This window comes from Phycodurus eques, chromosome 9 (genome assembly GCF_024500275.1).
Source record: "Phycodurus eques isolate BA_2022a chromosome 9, UOR_Pequ_1.1, whole genome shotgun sequence".
Taxonomy (NCBI): Eukaryota; Metazoa; Chordata; class Actinopteri; order Syngnathiformes; family Syngnathidae; genus Phycodurus; species Phycodurus eques.
The window spans coordinates 22,500,472-22,513,596 of NC_084533.1; the positions used below are offsets into that span (position 1 = coordinate 22,500,472).

At 40.7% G+C, this 13,125-nt stretch overlaps 1 protein-coding gene across 12 annotated transcripts in view; it reads left to right on the forward strand.

Moving 5' to 3' along the window:
• atp11c (ATPase phospholipid transporting 11C) overlaps nt 1-13,125 on the forward strand; it is a 55,718-nt gene that overhangs the window by 20,756 nt on the left and 21,837 nt on the right. For 10 of the 12 annotated variants that reach the window (XR_009769149.1, XR_009769150.1, XM_061685043.1 and 7 more), the window contains exons 2-13: nt 626-745; nt 3,664-3,753; nt 6,728-6,880; nt 6,982-7,062; nt 8,511-8,618; nt 9,329-9,457; nt 10,433-10,521; nt 10,941-10,991; nt 11,372-11,436; nt 11,515-11,596; nt 11,687-11,837; nt 12,565-12,762. Coding sequence is in view for 10 of the 12 variants with exons in the window: in XM_061685043.1 (XP_061541027.1) it covers nt 626-745; nt 3,664-3,753; nt 6,728-6,880; nt 6,982-7,062; nt 8,511-8,618; nt 9,329-9,457; nt 10,433-10,521; nt 10,941-10,991; nt 11,372-11,436; nt 11,515-11,596; nt 11,687-11,837; nt 12,565-12,762 (1,317 nt within the window). In the remaining 2 variants the exon portion in view is untranslated. The remainder of the gene's footprint in view (nt 1-625; nt 746-3,663; nt 3,754-6,727; nt 6,881-6,981; nt 7,063-8,510; nt 8,619-9,328; nt 9,458-10,432; nt 10,522-10,940; nt 10,992-11,371; nt 11,437-11,514; nt 11,597-11,686; nt 11,838-12,564; nt 12,763-13,125) is intronic. The other 2 variants (XM_061685053.1, XM_061685054.1) reach the window with 1 other exon arrangement.

Consider the following 13,125-nt stretch of genomic DNA (forward strand, 5'->3'; position numbering starts at 1 on the left):
CGTCTTTTTAAGTGGGAGTACTTGCACAATTGGTGGCTATATACTTTTTTGCCCCACTGTATCTTGCAGTACAATTTCATTTATTTATTTTTTCCTCCATATCCGACCCAGGCCTCCTTCATATGTGGATATAAATGGGATATGTATCCAATGCGAGTGCAGTATTTCCATCAAAGACGATACATGTACACTACATTGAAAATAAGTCATAACTTGCTCATTTTGTCAACAGCCTCAATTTTCATGAGGTTTACTTTTTTTGTCACTACAGAGAACACAGCCCTGATTTATTTTTTGTTTTTTTTGTTTTGGGGGACGTTCATGCCATCCACAAACATGGAACGTGCCGACACATTGCTCTGTATCTACCTATTCTTCATATCTATGGTAATGAAGGTGAAGCCACACATTTAAAAAAAAAAGTCCAGTATGGCTGATTAACGCGGCCGGCCAATTAATCGGTCGGGCGCTACATAATACACAAGTCAGTTCATTAGCACATTTAATTATGTGCTTGATTTTAATTGGTATTCATTTATGATCTAGCTTTAATCTCTTATATCTTTGTCTTTATTGTCCCTATCTCCAACCACATCCATCCTTACTCCTTTGCTCCTCCCCGCAGTTTAAAGGCGATGAAAGAAGAGTAGACAGTAGGACAATCTACATTGGCCATCAGCCAGGTTCTGCCAGCGAGCCTTTCATCCCGCCAAAGTTTTGTGACAACAGAATTGTGTCGTCCAAGGTAAGGTGCCACTTTTTATGTACCCTTGCACCACAGCACATTTTAACTGCACAGTACCAGCTCAGGTAAATTTCTCTTTTCCCACCTCAGTGTGTGGTCAGTTTTTCACTTCAAGATTGTACTGCAGGAAACTGCAAATAAATAAATTAATGAATAAATAAAATACAATAAAATAAAGACATGTTGCATGTCGTGCTGCCATATGTGACTTTTTGATCCTTGCTGAAATGTCTGCCACGTACGTTTTGAGTGCTGAGTAAGTCTTTAGGAAAATGTTGGAAGATAAGTTTATTTTAGCAAATTGATCTGGTGAAAAGTGGCACACAACATTGCTCATTTGAGCCATCCACCATTTTATGGAATTTAAAAGTATCCCTCGCATTAATTTACTAATGTTTCTGGCAGTTGAAGCGCTCAAGGATTTATGTCCAATTTCCCGCTGTTGTGAAAGGAGCATGAAGTTAACCGGAAATGTAATTTGCTGAAACCGTATTTGCAGATCTCTGGTGAGATCAGAAGTGCATCACGGATCTGGTGCATGTAGTCCATTGAACGCCTGAGTTGCAAGGAGATACACTAACAACTAAAAACAAAGGTGCAAACCCAGGGTTAACTGACTTCTCGGAAGCGAAGAGAGCTTCCTTCTCTGGAGCACTGCAGCAAAATGGAGACTATGGAGTATAGTACTGCTGTGTCCAGTGCTCAGGTGCAGCAACATGGGCAAGCTAACAGTTGCTTTTGGCATTTCTTTAATAAGCAACATGACAAGTTGTCCGTTGCTTGGAATTCTACCTCTTGAACTGTCATTGGCATTCCCACTCCTGTGATATTTTTATTTATTTATTTTTTAATCCTCCTTTCCAGTGCCTCTCCAGATGCTCAACCTCTCTTTCAGCAAAAGATAATTATTAGTGTGTCAAGGGAGCTCTGGCTTTGACGGTGACATACACGTCTATTAATTTCCTGGCAGGTTGAGCAATACAATCATTCTGGGCCCTGATAGAATGCACCCTCCCCGACTGTAAATCTCAACCTCTTGCTTCTGATGCAGGTTCGGGCTAAATGTGGGTGGCGAGCTTATGGTTATAATGGGTGTTGGAGGGAAGGAACCCGGCAGTACAATGGCAGCTGGATATGCAGAGGGACCCCTGTGAGAATGGGCCCATCAATTGATTCTGCCCATATGTCAGGGTAAACAGACTTTAATTACCCTGGCTGCAGTCTTTATGCTCCCCCATACCTCGGCTCTGTCATGATTTTGCTTTCGCAGTATGCATTGGCCCGTTGCCACTTTATCCAACTCTTACTTGCTGTTGCACCATGCCGCTGAGACCACCACCACCACTCCCTGCCGCCCCTTTTTTCACCACTCCCGCCCTCTTTTCTCATGACTTCTCCCCCCTTTTCTCTGACAAAATGAGATGGACTGTTCTGCTGTGGCTGCATTTCAAACCTGCCACATGCCTGGTGTAGTATATTCATAAACACCATCTTATTGCTTTGTCTGTGTGTAAAGTATATATCTCAACATTCTTTCCCGTTTGTGTGTGAGTGTGTGCATGTTTTTTTGCCTTGGAGCTGGACCAATACTCTTTTTTCCCCACCCCTAGTTGTCTAGTTCGCTTGACTTTTGTGAATGTGTTAGCACAGATACTAGTTGTGACCGATTTGTGTGAGTATATGTTGTGACTCAGCGAGATTGTAAATTTATCTTCTTGGCTGATGGGCTTCGTTCTGCACCCAGACATTACGTCTATCCTTTATTTATTTATATTCTATACAGGCCTACTCAAATGTCTCAAGCCTCACTATTTTCACTGTCTATCAAAGATTTCTTACTCATTCCGACTTTCCATCTTGAGGAGATATAATGCCGCAAGGCTCCCATGACATTTGGAAGAGGTGGAGCTATGACACTTTACAGACAGTTGAAGTGTCCAGTAGGGTTAAGAGATTTGCGCTCAAGCTATTTTCAACACTTTAAATTGGTTATTAATATGTAAAATGTGGAGACTGACCAATAGTATCGATTTGTGAAAAGAATATGGAATTGATCAAATTTGAACATACAAGGTTTCCTTCTGTCCAACAGCAACAATAACAATATGACTTACTCCCACCTCTGACTACCATCCATTCATCCATCCATTTTCTGAACCGCTTATTTTTTTCCTCCTCTCATGCTGACTGATAACATGACTGTAGTACTGGAGGGGCTCCTACTGCCGCAGAAAAATTCCTTTTGTGTTAAACATACCTTGGACAATAATTATGATTCTGATGGTTAATGTAAACCACTGCTGGTCAGTCATTGGTAAAGGAGCTTTGTCAGGGCCACCTCTCTAACTTTTGTACTTGACTAGAAATGACAAAAATAAACCTGGTAACATTAGTTTAACATGTTGCTGTGACTGTTGCTATACTCTAAAGTCTCCACTCTGACGCAGCAGTTTTGCATTTTCTTACTGTGTGAAAATGGCCTCCTGACCATGGCAAACAGCCACGTCAAGAATTTAAAAAAGGAGACTGGTCCTGCGCATTAGATGTCCAGTGCCAAGTTACCAGCAGGGCTTGGGTGAGCTTTCTGTTCGCTGATAATGACATACACAGCAGTTATTTTCACTTCCAAATTGCAAAATACCCTGAAACAGTTGCCAATGTCATTGGTTCATTGGCACTTTTCAAGGGTATTTAAATTAAAGATTATAAATCTCCAGTTTTAATCAATGCAAAACATGTCGCTCTCATGGTTTGCATCTCTAGACAAAGTCAAATGTATTGGAAATTGCCGTTGCTCTTTTTCCTCCTCCCAGACTGAATGCACATGCCTGTAAATCTTAAATGGTGATCTGTACATTATATTATGTGTAAAAGACATGGAACAGAGTTATTAATCTATTTGTTTTTCATTCCCATAGTATACCGTGTGGAACTTTTTACCAAAGAACTTGTTTGAACAGTTCAGAAGAATTGCCAATTTCTACTTCCTTATCATCTTCCTGGTGCAGGTGAGTAATCATTCACTGAGCACCCTCTTGTCACACAGTGTTGTTGTACACTTCAAATATTAAATTGCTCTACAAAGGCCCTCCAGTTGCTGCAGTCCTTCCCTTCCGTTTTGTGCTTTTAGTGACAAGTCTTAAAAATAAAAGGGCACTTGTTGCCTAACCTCCCATCATGCCATACTTTCTGTCTGTCCTCCTTTCTCATCCACACAAATCTTCTCCCCCTGCAGCTGTTACCGCAACGGTAGCTACAAACAGGTCCTAGTGTAAACAGTTGCTCTGGTGCGTCCTCCCTCTCATTACATTTTGGCTGAATGAGCCTCCAGAGTGACTGCCTCCCAAAGCTGAGTGCTAAACTAGGAAACGTCTTCAGGCCACAAAGGAAATTCTGTCATTATCTAGTGTTGTTGACTCTTTCCTCCATGCTCCTAAAGTTGACAGGACAGCCTGAATATTCCAGTCTGTCTGGTTTGACTCTGCTAATGGATCCGAATGAGTCTAAACACTTGCGAGCACTCACCCTGGAGGCTGTTAGTTTTGCTAACCAGCTTAGTGTGCGTGTGTGTTTACATGCTGCAGAAGAAACAGTGGAAGATGAGGGATGGATCACTTACCAGACAAAATTAAAAAGAAACTTCCATTTCTTTATGTAATAAATACAATCATGTTCACTTGTTCGCTTCGTTTTGTACTGCTATGGAGTTACTCATTTTACATTTCTTATTGAGGTTGTCATTAGCAATGGTGCAGAACTGCACAAATGTAACTGTTGCCATTCAAAGAGGTTTGGCTTTGAGCTGCAAAGTATTCTGTTGATTGTGTTTAGTAACTAATCATGTTACGTATTTTTATTTATTTTTATAAATTATAAAAACTATTTAAAGAAATGGAAATATTAAACTTAAAGTGAGAGTCACTTTTATGTGAGAGCCAGCATAATGCAGTGCAGTTCTACACCACTGCAAACTACACCCAATGATAAGCACTGTTAATATTGTGCCTCTTCAACATGTGTAATCAAGTTCTCTCTTGATTTTGCCACTGGTACGGTGTTGTGGGAGGGAATGCCAAGCACGTATGGCTTCACGGGTGTCCTGGGTTTGCTGAAAACCGTTTATCCAAGCTGCAGCCTGGCTGGCATTTCTCCACTAATCCAAACTCTCTTGAGGGGCTTCTTATTTCTAAACACTCCTTTTTTCCCCCATGCGGGATTCTAACATATCAGAGAAAGCAAAGAGGGGAGATAAACAGTATAGAGACCTTATGTGCACTCCTCCTTTTTTGCCCTGACATCTCTTGGACAGAAATAAACCTTTTCACTCCCCCGTGAGAGCGGTTGTCATGCAAGTGCTGAACCATCAAGCAAATGTCATAGTTCCTCCAAACTGTTCTTTTCGTCTCTTGCCCTTTTGTCAATTGGCGTCTTCCCCCTTTTTGCTTCTCTCTTCTACCCCCCACACCTTCAACTTATCTCTGCAGCCCTGCACTGCTAGCGTCAGCAGCCAGGAAGCCCTCTGTGTGATTCTGAGCACCACAAATAGGAACAGGCTGATAAAAAAAAAAAAGCACCACTTTCCTATAAATAGCAATGCGTGTCTTTGCACGAATTTGATCAAATGGAAATAGAATGCCGTGAGAGAGTAAGAGACATGGCAATGAAAGCTCAAGAGAGGAAAAAGGCGGAAGAACAAGGGAAAAACAGGGTGTGGGGTTAGAAAGGGAGAGAATTGGGAAGTGAAGGAGGGAGACACAAGCAAAAACATGCATGCATGCATACACGTTCTCTCTGTCACTCTGACACACTTCCAGGCTGATACGAGGAGATTTCTGCTGGGCTGCTATCACACCAGCACATCGACAACAGCACTGAGAAGAGGGTTTTTTTTTTTTTTTTTTTTTTTTTTTTGCATTTTGGTGCAGAGGGGGAAACATACCTGGCTGTTTGCTTGGAGGTTGTAAGATTTTGCCTGTGGTCTGTTTAATAGAAGAACCAATGTTTTGTCAATTCAATTGATGTTTGCGGTTTGCATTTTTAGCTGTACTGTTAAAACCACAAAGAGCGTTGACACCCTCCTATTCCAAATATGGTTGTTGTGCTGAAGATAGTACATCCCGGACTATTTTGAGGAACAGAGATTGCTTTTTATAGTCTGCATTCACCATTACATTTGTCACAGAGATGACAAATGATGAATCAAACAACAGCTTGGGCTGAAAAGTAGGCTTTGTTGTGCATTCTCTCTATCTCGTTTCCTCCGTGCTGCGGTTTGACAATCTGGCTGGTGCATCACAGGCACATGCTGTCCCCAGTCCTTGGTGTTGTTTTTGTTAAAGCTTCCTCTAATCAGTCAATCCTCCTTTCCAAACATGTGACCAAATGTTTGCTGTAACTTTTTTTAGGAGGATGGACAGTGCTTCAATCGCCCTCTAACATTACTCGCATCAATGCTGAGGGCAGTGTCTCCCCTTACCCCTTGTCTTCAACCATGGTTAATGACGTTTATGGCCTAGTTCTAGTTTAAAAATGCTTATGCGTTGCACATCATTTTAAATTTAATTTAATTTTTTTTTTTTTTCACTAACTTGCGAGCAAAAATTTGAAATACGAGCACTGTAATTTGGCAGTGGACTCAACATACCATGTTCTGACTTACTGAGTGAGACCGGGATCATAAATTCCAGTGTAAATCTCATGATGGTTATAGAAGGCCATTTGTGTGGTTTTAGCGGAAAGCTTTGGTCAGGTGGTGCACCACAATGGGCTGTTTGCGATTACCTGATTACTGATCCAAATTATCAAACTGTCCCGTTAGTGCAAGGGAAAACTCACATGCTTCAGCTTTTGTGCACACAAACGTTAAACCGGTGAGTCTGACAATGTTTTGGGATTGCCCTCGGCACGATGGTGCTGACAGATTAAGCTAACTCATCCAAAACATCAGTTAATCCATGTGTTTTTGTCTTTTTCACGCTTCAGGGGAGTAATTGTAATTTCTTAAAAACACGGACTGCACCCTGCATTTCCTGGAAGAAGGCTTGTCACACCAAACCACTTCCTCTCTCATTCCTCCCACAACAACCATACCGACACACATCTGCCGCTTATCAACTCTGCAATGTGTTGATAATGGTTAGGTTCTCAATCTGAAGGTTACATGTGTAACAGTCTTGATTTGTTTTTATTTTATTTTTTTCTCTCTCTCTCTCTCTCTCCCCCACCCCCCTCAAAAGGTGATAGTGGACACCCCCACCAGCCCAGTCACCAGTGGCCTACCTTTATGTTTTGTGATTACAGTGACAGCGATCAAGCAGGTAGGACCCTGCCTATCAAGCCTAGTGTGTGTGTTGATAATATACTTATCATGCAATCATAGACCTCCTTGTCATTCTAACAAGTCACCATTTGTCCTTTTTCCTGTAATGTACATGACTAATGCTCTCCTGGACTTTGTAATAATGTAATGCTGTTGAATTCTGATTAGGGAAGATGGAAAATTGGGCCTCTGAAGGAATGACCACTGGGAACTTTTCAATAAGCGTAACTGTCTTTGTTGCTGCCGTGTCCTCTCATCAGATGTATTGTTTAAGGACTGACTTTTTAGTTGGTCTACCGCTGGGGCTTTGAAATGCAGAACAGTGGGTGGACTTCCTTCTGTATATGTATGGGAACCACTGATAGAGCTGGATGGCCTTTTGTATGGCTTTTAAATGGAACAATGTGGCCCGCTTCATGACTCTTTTAATCAAATGTCTTATTAAACTACTGGCCACTGACTGATGTTTCAAAGGAGATATGGAGATACGAAAACGATGTTTTTTAGGTGTCAAAATATGTCCCAAGTAATGTTTGCAAAGCATTTACGGCACATTTGTTTAAAGTCCCTGTCAAGTGAAAGTAAATAGTCTTCTCAATTGGATACACCACAGAGAAAAATGTTAACAACCCTGCCAAATTGTAATGATTTAAAAAAATTGACAAGTACTATAAAATTCGGCTTTTAAAATTATGAAAAATCAAGCCAGTCTTCGCTCTCGAATGCTCAGATACCTATACTACAATCTGGAAAAATGGATGCTCTCTATGTTGACTTCTATTCTGCTTGATACTCTAAGAAGGTCATCTTTAAGCAATGGGTACCTTTTTCTTGACTTTAACTACTTGGCAGCACAAACACATTTACAATTGCAGTCGTAATGTGTTTTATACATAGGAGAACCATCCACTAGTTTATACTACAGGATAATGCCTCACATAGAAATTGTATAATACTGTATGTTCTGTATTTCATTGATAAGACTGTATTGTGTTTAACCATGTAGTTTCCAAGTACAGTTTGTTTTTCCTGTCAAAGTGCATGTAAATAAGATGCTCTGATACCCTTTAGGTTTTTTTTTTTCTTTTTCAATTTTGCCTTTCAACCACCTGGCATCATCACACTCCTTTCACCTTTCCCTGTAATTCTACTTTCTGGCTCAGGCCCTGCCTTGGCTCACCTTCGGATTTGTCTCTTTACCTTCTTTATCGCTGCACCATTCCATCAGTCTCCATCCTTGAGTATTTTTTTGAATACACCTACTCTAGTCTCTGCAAGCGCTTAACTTTGCACCTGATACACGTAACACTGAAAGTACTAAATGCTGATCACATGCACCTTCCTTTATTCCTTAGTTCCCTTGTGATTGCTGAGAAAAATAAAGTGCCGGAATGTCTGAATTTCTTTGTTGTATAATCAAAATGTGCCATTCTGAATACGGCACAGGGCTATGAGGACTGGCTACGACACAAGGCTGACAATGAGGTGAACAAGTACCCTGTGACAGTGCTTGAAAATGGTCGGAGGCTACGGAAGGAGAGTGAGAAGATCAAGGTAGCTTACAGCATCTCCGCTAGGCTTTTGAGAAATATAGATTTTCCCAGGATGTGTAGTTCCAGAAGAGAAGATATTAGAACATGCGCTGACTGCTAAACAGATGACATATTTCACTTTTATTATGATGTCTGTCTAGAACAGGGGTGTCACAAACAAATTTTTGTGGTGGGCCGCAACGTAGGTATGGTTTACCTCTGAGGACCATTATGACTGAACTAGGGATGGGCTCGTGCCGATACCGGGTGTCGGCATCGTGCCGATACCGGGTGTCGGCATCGTGCCGATACCGGGTGTCGGCATCGTGCCGACACCAGGTGTCATTTCAAGGTAGAAGGGTACTTGCGAAGGCTGCCGATACCAGCCACAGACACTTAAGACAAAGAAAAAAAATCTGACAAAGTCCTACTTGGCAATAGTTGGCACAACACAGCGACGTTTGACACATTGGTGAATTATTATGTGGGTCAGAAAATTTAAAACACAACAAATTAACAAATTAACGCATATTATTTGCTTTCGCGGGCCACATGAAATGATGCGGTGGGCCCCCGGGCCATGAACTTGATACGTGTGGTCTAGAATGTTGTCTGCTAGTATTTTTGTAAGTCTGCTAATATATTAAGTACAACAATAATGTTATGATATTCAAGATGGATATGGCTCCATTTTTGAGATGTGGTGTGATGGCCAAAAAATCTCTTGTTTAGGTGGGAGATGTTTTAGAGGTGGAAGAAGATGAGACCTTTCCCTGTGATTTAATCCTGCTCGCATCCAGCAGGGGTGACGACACCTGTTTTGTTACCACTGCTAGTCTGGATGGAGAGTCCAACCATAAAGTAAGTTTAATTGTTTTCAGGCGTATAGCTCAAGGGGAGGGATGTAACACAGAGGAACAGTATCTAATTACAGTACAGTGGACCCTCAGTTTTCATAATTAATCCGTTCAAGAAAGTCTGACAAAAACCAAAGCAATATTTCTCCTTAGGAAGGCATGTGAATCCAATGAATCCGTTCCGGACACCCAAAAATAGGTTTTATAGAGAATGACTACAGTTTTAGATACAGAAAGCTGTAAAATAAATATTAATGTGTAATGAAGTGGATAAATGAATGTTTAACATCACTTTTTTTTCTTTTTGATATCTCTTGATGGCATATGCAGCAAGGAAGGGAGAGAGGAGAGCCATTTTCGTACTTTGCTACGAGTTCTTAAATTCTACTGTCTTCTTTGCCTTTTTTATCAATAGGCTCGGCAACGCTCAGACAAGTTGGGGCAACATCGGCATAACATCCAGTCAAAAGTCAGGCCTTCAAAATCAAATATCAATATACAGTAATAACAGTCTCACTACACCTTCTCTGGCCCATGGAGAAAAACTGTTATTATAATGTGTGCTTTTATTTTGAAGGTCTGACATTTGACAGGATGTGTTACGCCGATGTTGCCGAGCAGACCGGGAGGGTTATTGCCTTCAGTTAATAAAAACTTGCATTGAGGACTAGGCCTTGCAGTCTGTTGAACCCTTTTTGCACAACTTACGAAATGCCTCGGACGAACTCTCATCAATTCTGGGAAATGAATAGCCAAGTCACGTTTTATTTTTTTATTTTTACTGTACGGAAACTAAGTGGATATACAAAAATTATATATAAATATATTCATTAATTTTCATTGAAAATCGAAACGTACAAAAACTGAGGTTCCACTGTATTACGAGTATTTTTCTTAATTGTTTTTACCCATATCAAGGTGTTTAGGTGCTTTTATCCATTGTGTTTCATTCATGATACTGCCTTTTCCGCTTCTTCAGACGCACTACACTGTTCCAGACATAGAAAAGGATCTGGAATCCCTCAGTGCCACTTTGGAGTGTGAACAGCCTCAGCCTGACCTTTATAAGTAGGTATTCAACAGATTCACCCTACAAGTCTGCATCATTGCATCTTGGTGTTGAAATGTGCAGAATCATTTAAATCATGGTATTTATGGGTTACCCAAAATTATTTTTAACAATGATGGTATCCTGTTTGAAAGAAAAACCCACAATGATCACTAAAACAACATGAAACTGACAAAAGTAATACAAATCAGGCATTGTTTACCTACAATCCAAACTGATGCTTGGAATTTTCTTAAATGCATATTGACAAGCCATAGTATTTTATTGTTACCTTTTTCAGTTTCAAGTTATTTTATTATATTTATAAAAGTTTTTGGTAATTGTGGGTTTTTCTTTCTTCAGTGGAAGGATAGCAAATTGTGTCCATGTCTGTAGTTATGCTTAGCAAGTCATTAACGCGTGTGCGTTTTTCTACTAGGTTTGTCGGCCGTATGCACATCTACAAAAGCAATCAAGAGCCTGCAGTGAGGTGAGAGCACTCATTATAGTCCACCGAGCTCACTTTTCAGTGAGAGCCTGATCAAAACACACTTTGCTTAAGCACCCGTTCATTTGCGTTGCCAGCAAATCATTCTTTTATTGATCCTTTATCGTAGCGCGCTGGTAAAATTAAAAAAGGGTGGCTTGGATTCAGAAACTTCTTCCAAAGCATTCCTTTAATGTAGACATTTATCACTGGCTACCTTCGTAATGGCTGTTTAAACAAATGCCAGTGTCTCTCCCAGAAAGCCCAGACTGCAGTCATACGGGCATACAATTCCAGCTGGGCTGCCAGGTTTCCATTAAATGAAAGGAGAAGTATGTGGAATTCACTGCCACTGCTTGACTTTTACCGATGTTCCTTTGCAGGTCTTTGGGCCCGGAGAATTTGCTGCTAAAAGGGGCAACTTTAAAGAATACTCAGAAGATCTCTGGTGGGTCGATAGTCACTTGCATCAAGCTTTATTACCAAAAGTAACAAAGTAACTATTCTGCTTCTTATCTTTTTTAAGGTGTTGCTATTTACACTGGCATGGAGACCAAAATGGCTCTCAATTATCAAGGCAAGTCTCAGAAACGCTCTGCTGTGGAGAAGTAAGTTTACACCAGGGTGCCAGTATGTTCCTCCATGTGTGATGCCAACCTTTTGGGTAACCGACATATTTTTTATGTCCTCACTCTCAGGTCCATCAATGCCTTCCTTTTGGTGTACCTTTGCATTTTGGTGAGCAAGGCCCTGGTGTGCACTACGCTCAAGTATTTGTGGCAAAGCAAGCTTGGGCAGGATGATCCTTGGTACAATGAGAAAACCCAGAAAGAGAAGGACACCAATCTGGTGAGTAGATACAGAACCTCAGTCGAAAGATACGTCTACCTCAGATCCCATTAGTGGTTTACATTTTGCACAGGTGTCAAACTCAGACCCGGCGGCCAGATCCGGCCCGCCACATCATTTTATGCGGCCCGCGAAAGCAAATCATGTGTGTCAACTTCCATGATTCTTGCCAAAATCTGTTCCAAACTTCATATTCACATGTAATAAATAGTAATGAGCTATTGTAAGCATGTTTTGCCTCCAAACCCCTTTTACAGTTACTTGAACAATCGCTGAACAAACCATTGTCCTTGACTTATGATTTCAAAACCAGTTATCCATCAATTTGTTGTCTATGTGTAATAATATGATGAGGCGATTAAACATTGATATGGTTTTACAATCAGAATGGCCCTCTGAGGAAAACCGTATCTAAAATGTGGCCTGCGACAAAAATGAGTTTGACACCCCTGCTCTTAGGCAACAAATTCATGCACCGTATTTTTAATCTTATTTTACAAGCCTTACCCTTTACTGATTGCTCTAGTAAAGTTATGTGGTGTGAAAACAGCACCACAGACCAACACTGTGAAATTGCCCATTTTATTGACTGTTAACCTTCTGCACCAATCAACTATAAACATTTCAATCCTAACAACATGGTTTATTACCCCAGCACTGCAGCAGAATGGTTGTTGGTACACAAAAGTAAGATTTATGTTGTCTCCCCCTGCTGCCTTCTCACCAGTATCTAAAGATGTTCACTGACTTCCTGTCATTCATGGTGCTCTTCAACTTCATAATTCCCGTGTCCATGTATGTGACGGTTGAGATGCAAAAGTTTTTGGGATCCTTTTTCATCACCTGGGACAAGGACTTTTTTGACCCTGAAATCAAGGAGGGGGCGCTGGTCAACACCTCCGACCTCAATGAGGAACTCGGTCAGGTCAGTCTTTAACAGAAATTTTTGGGTTTAGCTTATTTACACATAACGCACAATTAGGTTGTCATGTGCACAACCGGTCAAATGTTTTAGAACACCCCAATTTTTCCAGCTTTTAAAAAAAATATATATATATGTTTTTATTGAAAGTCAAGTAGTTCAAGTCCAATGAATAACTTCAAATAGTACAAAGGTAACTGGGTGAACTGCCAGAGGTTAGAGGAGAGCAGGCATGGTTACCCAAAACGGAAAAATAGAATTAGACAATAAGGCAAATGAGCTGGTTTGGGATGAACTGGACAGAAGAGTGAAAACAAAGCACTTACTGAAGAATATTTGATTTTCATTGAAGAAAGAATGCCACAA